The sequence below is a fragment of the Propithecus coquereli genome, unplaced genomic scaffold (assembly GCF_000956105.1).
Source record: "Propithecus coquereli isolate 6110/MARCELLA unplaced genomic scaffold, Pcoq_1.0 Scaffold14, whole genome shotgun sequence".
Taxonomy (NCBI): domain Eukaryota; kingdom Metazoa; phylum Chordata; class Mammalia; order Primates; family Indriidae; genus Propithecus; species Propithecus coquereli.
In genome coordinates this window covers 15208535-15216825 of record NW_012138302.1, presented here as the reverse complement: position 1 = coordinate 15216825, position 8291 = coordinate 15208535, and the positions used below count along the sequence as shown (strand labels likewise).

At 42.1% G+C, this 8291-nt stretch overlaps 1 protein-coding gene across 1 annotated transcript in view; it reads right to left on the bottom strand.

Moving 5' to 3' along the window:
* Positions 1-7962, bottom strand: part of LOC105806298 (cytochrome c oxidase assembly factor 7) — a 25701-nt gene extending 17739 nt beyond the window's left edge. The window contains exons 1-2 of the mRNA XM_012639400.1: positions 7851-7962; positions 4167-4307 (exon numbers count right to left, since the gene is read on the bottom strand). Coding sequence (XP_012494854.1) covers positions 4167-4307; positions 7851-7956 — 247 coding nt within the window. The 5' untranslated portion in view covers positions 7957-7962. The remainder of the gene's footprint in view (positions 1-4166; positions 4308-7850) is intronic.
* Between the last annotated feature and the right edge of the window lie 329 nt (positions 7963-8291).

Below are 8291 nucleotides of genomic sequence, written 5' to 3'. Positions count from 1 at the left end.
GCTCAAACAATCCACCCGCCTCGGGCTCCCAGAGAGCTAGGATTATAGGCGTGAGCCACCATGCCCGGCCTAATTTTTAAATTTTTTTGTAGAGATGGGGTCTCACTACATTGCCCAGGCTGGTCTTGAACTCCTGGCCTTAAGCGATCCTCCTGCCCAAAGCAGTGGGATTACAGGCTTAAGCCGCCATGGCCTGCACATAACCTTTATTTGCATTTCAGTTATTTCCTTAGGAAAGAATACCAAAAAGAAAATTACTAGGTCAAAGAAATGTCCCTCTGCTCCAGAGAGGTAAACTGAAATTCCTGTTAAGGCTAAATTTTCTTCAAAATAGAGACTACGGTGGGGGAGGGGGCGTGGGGAATAAAAGTTGGTTAATGGGTACAAACATACAGTTAGATAAGATAGAAAGGAATAGGTTCTAGTATTCAATCGTATGGTAGGGAAATAATAAGTAGTTGATAATAATAATAAGTAATTGACAATAATTTATTGTATATTTCAAAATAGCTAACAGAGGATAATTGTATGAGGTGATGGACATCTCAATTACTCTGATTTGACCATTACACATTGTATACATGTATTGAAATATGTAACCCCAAAATATGTACAATTACGACATATCAATAAAAAAGTATTTAAAAATATAGACACTACCTTGGAGCACCTAAATATATAAAGCAAATGTTAACACTGAAGGAGAAACAGATAGCAATACAACTAATAGTAGGGAACTTCAATATTCCCACTTTCAACAATGGATAGAAAGCAAATCAACATGGAAGCAGTGGATTTGAACAACACTGTTCACCAAATGGACCTAACAGACATATACAGAATATTCCGTTCAACAGCAGCAGAATAAACATTTCTTCCAATCACATAGGGAACATTCTAGAGGACAGATCGTATGTTAGGCCGCAAAACGAGTCTTAAAAAATTTGGGAAGACTTAAATCATATCAAGTATCTTTCTTGAACGCAATAGTAAGAAACTAGAAATTAATAACAGGAGGAAAAGTGGAAAATTCACAGATATGTGCAAAATAAACAACACAGTCTTGAATAACCAAGAGGTCAAAGAAGAAATTGAAAGGGCAGTCAAAAAACATCTTGAGACAAATGAAAATGGAAACACAATACATCAAACTTACAGGATGCAGCAAAAGCAGTTCTAAGAGGGGAGATTACAGTAATACATGCCTACATTAAGAAGGGAATACTTCCAAATTCATTTGATGACCAGCATTACCCTGGTACCAAACCATAGAAGGACACTATAAGAAAATTGTAGGCCAGTATCCCTGTTGAACACAGATGTAAAAATCCTCAACAAAATACTAGCAAACTAAATTCAACAGCACACTAAAAAGATCATACACCATGATCAAGTGGATTTATCTCTAAGATGCAAGGATAGTTCAATATATGCATTTCAATAAATGTAATATACCACCAACATATCAGAATGAAGATAAAACATTAATAGAATGAAGGATAAAAATTATATGACCATCTTGATACAGAAAAAGTATTTGACAAAATTCAATATCCTTTCATGATAAAAATGCTCAACAATTAGGTATAGAAGGAATGTACCTCAACATAATGAAGGGCACGTATGACAAGACCACAGCTAACATCATACTCAATGGTAAAAAGCTGGAAGCTTTTCCACTAAGATCAGGAACAAAACAAGGATGCCAACTCTTGCCACTTGTATTCAATATAGCATTGGAAGTCCTAGCCAGAGTAACAAGGCAAGAGAAAAAAACAAAAGGTATCCACATCAGAAAGGAAGAAGTAAAACTGTCTGTTTGCAGATGACATGATCTTGTATGTGGAAAACCCTAAAGATTCCACCAAAAAATTATTACAACCAATAAATGAATTCAGGAAAGTAGCAGGATACAAAATAAACATACAAAAATTAGTAGCATTTGTATATACTAACAATGAGCTGTCTGAAAAAGAAATCAAGAAATAATCTCATCTATAATATAATAAATAAAAATCCAACATTTAAGGAATATGTTTAACCAAGGAGGTGAAAATCTATACACTGAAAACTATTAAACATTGATGAAAGAAACTGAAGACACAAATAAATGGAAAGATATCTTGTGATCATGGATTAGAATAACTAATACTGTTAAAATATCTATAGTACTCAAAGCAATCTACATATTCAATGCAATCCCTATCAAAATTCTAATGGCATTTTTCACAGAAATAGCAAAAAAAATCCTAAAATTCATATGGAACAACAAAAAGCCCCAAATAGCCAAAGCAATGGTGATCCTTATGCTAAGTGAAATAAGCCAGGTGCAGAAGGGCAAATAATACATGATCTCACTTATATGTGGAATCTAAAAAAGTTGAACTTATAGCCAGAGAATAGAATGGTGGTTGCCAGGGATTGGTGGGGTAGAGGAAAAGGAGAGATACTGGTCAAAGGGTAAAACATTTCAGTTAGGGCAATGCATAGGTTTCAGAGAGCTAATGAACAGCATAGTGATCATAGTTAATAATACTCTATTGTGTACTTGAAATTTGCCGAGAGAGTAGATCTTAAATGTTCTCACCACATACACAAACACAAAATAACTCTGTGAGGTGATGGATATAATTTGCTTGATTGTAGCAATCATTTTACAATGTATAATATATCAAAACGTAACAGCCAGGTGCAGTGGAGCATGCCTGAGTCCAGCTACTCAGGAAGCTGATGCAGGGGAACCACTTGAGCCTAGAAGTTCAAGGCTAAGTGTGCTATGATCACCCCCGTGAATAGCCACTGCATTCCAGCTTGGGCAACATAGCAAGACCTCATCTTTAAGTACTAAATTTAAAAACAATTAAAATAAATAAAAAAATTTTAAAAACCCACATCACACTGTACACTATAAATATATAGAATTTTTTTCTCAATTATACCTCAATAAAGCTGGGGGGAAAATTAAAAATTAAAAAATAAAATAGAGACAATCACAGACGCCATGTTCCATGTGAAAGCAGAAATAGTCCACACAGCTCTAGAGAATTAAAAAGACATCCCCTTCATCAAACTCTCACTAAATACCTTTTCTAACCAGGCGTGGCTGGGCACTGGGAACAAGGGATAAACAAATCATACCCTCAAGAAGCTCACAATATAGTGGGTGAAAAAAACAGCTGCCTGTCAAAGGTCATAGTCCCTATTTGCGGTGGTTTTAAAACATGTCCATAAATTCTTTGATATTCCTTCCTCTTCAAGGGGTGGAATGTCAGTCCTTTCCCCTTAGTGTAGGCTTACTTAGTGACTCACTTCTAATAAATAGAATGTGATTGAAATGAAAAGTGTGTGACTTCCAAAGGTAGGTCATAAAAGACCACTGTGGATTCTACCTTGTTCCATCTCTTAGATTACTCGCTCTGGGGAAAGCCAGATGCCATGTCATGAAGACACTTAAGTAGTTCATGAAGAACTATGTCACAAGGATCTGGGCTCCCCTGATAACAGCTGCCAAAGAACAGAGGCCTTTGCTATTAGCCATGTGAGTGAGTTGTCTTAGAACTGGTAACTCTAACTCCAGTCAAGCCTTCCAGTGACTGCATCCCTAGCTCTCTGGTCAACGTCTCAACTGCAACTTCATGAGATACCCTGAGGCACCCAGCTAAACCACTCCCAAATTCCTGACCCACATAAACTACTGGGATTAATTTGTTATTTAGCAATAGATAACTTAAACACATTCTAGTGATAACTGCAATTAGAGCTTGAGGAGAAAAAATAGAAGGAAGGAAATTAAAAATTACAGTGCTAAGCATATGTTGATGACTTTATCTACATTATCCTATTTAATCTTCACACCAACCCTACAAAGCAAGTATTATTTCCCTTCGATCTACGGATAATGGAACTGAGGCACAGAGTTAAAGTGAGTGGCTCTCAAGGTCCCACTACTTGCAAATAGCATTACCTAAGGTTTGCCTAACTTGAAAGGTTGCACTCCTCCCCCCATTACTCTGCTGAATTCTTCTCTTCAATCTCCAATCTCCCTACAATGTGCTTCTCCAAGGACTGTGAGGACCCTATGGGAAGAGAGCTCATCATGAAAGCTCAGGTGTGATGGCAGCACCGGCATCAATGATAAGGACCAAAGAATGCAGTCCCCTTCTTACCTTTTCCAGTCACATAATAGGCTCCTAGTTTGTAGCAGCTATCGCTGTGCTTGTGCTCTTCACAGTTGAACTTCAGCACCTTGGCAGCCTCATCAAAATTCTTCTGGATCCCTTCCAAATAGTCCACTAGCCGATAACAACCTGTGAGGAGAGGGTAAAAGCTGTTTTTCACATCTGGGGCTGCTGCTTGCCAGCGAGGAGGGCCCAGGTGTGGCAGGTCAGACAGTGTCATTTATTTAAGACACCCCTTGTCCTCCCAAGGTGTGGCAAGTTGACTTTACTACAAAGAATGTAGGTGGCGTTCAGCCATTCCTACAAATGACATTGTCTTCCCTTGGCCAGGAACTGAATGACATACAGACTAGAGAGACCTTAGCCCCTGCACTGTCTCCATCACTCACCCCAGATCTTCTTCTCCCTGTCAGCCAGGCCCAAACACCCGCTGACTTCCATGAGTGAAACTGTGCTAGCCTCAGGCCCTCTCATGAAGTTTAGCAGTAAAAACCCTGAAAATCGAAAGGGCTCAAGGACTAGTTTTTGTAGCAGTAAGGAAGTGGTGCTATGATGACTGTACCTTACTCCTTGGCCAGGCTGGAAATGCGAAGCCCAAAGACAGAGTAGAAAAGGCAGCTTCCAAAGGAGCTGGAAATAGGCTCCCCTTCCTTGGCAGTCTCCCAGTCCCAGAAAGCCTCTCTCCTCAACATCTCTCCCCCCTCTCCCTTCTTCCTCGTTCTGAACAATATCATCTCTCATTCATTTTCACTCAACAAATATTTAAGCATCTATATGCATCTATGTACCAGACAAGGTTCTAGATGTTGGGAATATAGTCATTTCCTCTTCTAAAATTTACATTCTAGAGGGGGAAATACAACATGTAAGTAAATAAATGAACAAGATGTATTCAAACAGCAATAAATGTTATGACTGAAATAAAACAGGAATGATAAGGTAGTTTGCTATGCATGTTGGGGGAATGATTAGCAAAGACTGGGTGATTAGAGAGGGCCTCACCAAGGACTGTGACGTCTGAGCTGAGACCTGAATAGCGAGAAAGCACTAGCTATTTAAAGACAACGAAATGGGAAGGGAGCACAAAGATGTAGCACAAGAATCAGTAAATACAAAGACCTGGAAGAGGGAATAAGCTTGGAATGAATAAGGTATAACATGGTTGAATTGAGGAGTAGGACAGGAAATGAGAGAAAGATGGGGACCTATCACAGGGCCTTGAAGAACATAGGAAGGAGTTAGGATTTTATTCTAAGTGCAAAAGCAAACCACTGGAGGGCTTTTAAATTAATTAGTTATTTTTATTTATTTTTTTAGGGATGGGAGCTTGCTCTGTTGCCCAGGCTGAAGTGCAGTGGCACGATCACAGCTCACTGCAGCCTTGAACTCCTGGGCTCAAGTGATCCTTCTGCCTCAGCATTCTGAGTGGCTAGGACTATAGGCCACTTGCCACCATGCCTAGCTCCACTGGAGGGTTTTAGGAAGGGAAGTGGTATGATTCCATTTGCATTTTTAAAAGGTTACTCTGGTATATATGTTTGTATATGCCTGGATGAGTATGGAGGAAGTTAAGTGTGTGAGGGGGAATACAACTGGGCATTGATAACAAGCATGTTACCTAATACATATTTAATATAACAAAATAAAAATTAAAATGTCAGTTTATCTGAGAGTAGAAAATGGATTTTAAGGGAGTGAGGATGCAAGCAGAGAGACAGGTTAGAAGGCTATTTCTATCCAAGTGAGAGTGTGACTTTCAATGAAACTACTATTCCAGTTGCTATAGTAACTATAGCCTCCTCTCGGGTCTCCTTCTAAAGTGCTGCAACCAGTCCTAATATGTCCACCCTTCCCCTGTTGCTCTGTATATTCTCCACAATACACTAGCGCATGAACTTGCTCCTCAAACAACATGTATGGCTCTCCACTGCCTACAGAACAAAGAATAAATCCCTTAGCCTGGCATTCAGAGCCTGACATACTATGGTCCAGATTCCCTCTTCAAACTTAATTCTGACTACATCTAGACTCCCTCTTGAAACTTAATTCTGACTACATACTAACTTCAACCTTCCAGAAGATAGCACTTTCTTCTCCCACCATCTACTCCATTTAATCAATACTTGCTTATCCCTCAAGACCTCCCCATGAAGTCTTCCCCGACCACCCTACTCCTTGGTGATTCCAATTTCTCGGAATTATCTATATACTTAGGACATGAACCAGCTGTCAAAGAACCACCCCAGGTTCTTTTAAAGCCATCAAACTTCAGAACAACTCTGTGTTATGGTTATGTTATATATGTGGTTATGTTATGGTTAGCTTCAAATAATAGCTATGGGCCAGGTGCAATGGCTCATGCCTATAACCTAGCACTTTGGGAAGCTAAGAAGGGAGAATCACTTGAGGCCAGGAGTTTGAGACCAGCCTGAGCAACATAGCAAGAGCTCATCTCTACAAAATATAAAACCATTAGCTGGGTGTGGTAGTGCATGCCTGTAACTACTCCAGTGGCTGAGGCAGGAGCATTGCTTGAGCTCAGAAGTTTGAGGTTATGGTGAGTTACAATGACACCACTGCACTCTAGCCCAGGCAACAGAGTGAGACTCTGTCTCTTAAAAAAAAAAAGGAAGAAAGAAAGAAGGCCAGGTGCAGTGGCTCACATCTGTAATCCCAGCACTTTGCCAGGCTGAGGCGGGAGGATGGCTTGAGGTTAGGAGTTTCAGATCAGCCTGAGCATGGGCAAGACCCCATCTCTACAAAAAACAGACAAAATTAGCTGGGTGTGGTGGCATGCACCTGTAGTCTCAGCTACTCGGAGGCTGAGGCAGAAGGACTGCTTGAGCACAGGAGTTTGAGGTTACAATGAGCTATGATGGTGCCACTGCACTCTAGCCCCAGCAACAGAGCAAGACCCAGTCTCAAAAAAAAGAAAAAAGAAACAGTGAGCGAGCTACGTCATGTTCTGAAACTAGACTGCAAGCTATTACAAGGCAGGGCCAGTGCCATTTTTTTCCCTTTAAAATAATAAAGTAGGGAAAAGAAAACCACTCAAAGGTATTGGCTGCTCTGAGTGGCCCCCCTCTGGACACCACCATTCACTCACACACTCAAGTCAACCCAAAGTTCATGCAACACACAGAGCACATTTGTGCCTCAGGGCCTTTTCACCAGCTGTTACCTCTGCCTGGCACAGATCTGCATGGTTCATTCTCTTACCTTCTTCAAGGCTTTGTTCAAATGCCCTCCCGAAGTCCTGATACGCTTCACCCAGTTCTTTTTTCCCATTGCACTTATTACTTTCTAACACTACGTCAATTATTTCCTTATGCTTATTGTCCAATCCCCCGCACTAGCATGTAAGCTCCATGAGGACAGGAAATTTTATCTGTTCACTGATGTATCCCCAGTCCCTCTATCCCAAATGCCCAAGCACGTCTCTTCCCTCCCGCCCCCGCCTCCAGGCTCAGTCCCCGCAGGACGCTCCCGGGCTGCGAGCCCCTCCCAACCCACGCAAGGTCGTGCGTGCCCCGCAGACCCCCTCCCGACGCGTACTCAGCCCTCCACATGCCCCTTCCAGGTCCCCTAAGAAGTCATTTTCGCTACCTCTCCGGCTTCTGCCCCTCCCCCTCGAGTTCCCACGTGTCCCCAGGCTGCACTGGCGGCGCTCACCGTCCGGATCCTTCTCGCGGTAGCACTGGTAGTTGCACTCCACCTCCAAGTTCTCCAGAAAGGACTTCACCTGCTCCTCATCCTGGAAATCCACCATGCCGGCCATGGCTCGGGCTCGCAAGGGTTACCCCAGCGCTCCGCCCCCACGTGAGCAGCGGAGGGGCGTGGCGTGGGGCGTGGCGTGGAGAGGCGGGACGCCGCCGCCCGCGCTCTTCCCGGGATTCCAGAAGGCCGAGCGCTGCGAGCCGGGACTTCCCAGCAGTCCTTGCGCCGTTGAAGGCTTTGGCAGGCCACGCTTCTTCTGTTAACCCCATTCGTACAACTGGTGGCGGTCTTTCTGTAGCATCTTATCTATGTCTGCTTTGTAGCCTTAATGATTTTCTGCCTGCAGTCATTTATCCATTCATAATCCCCTAAGCGCCTACTGTGTGCCACACCCGG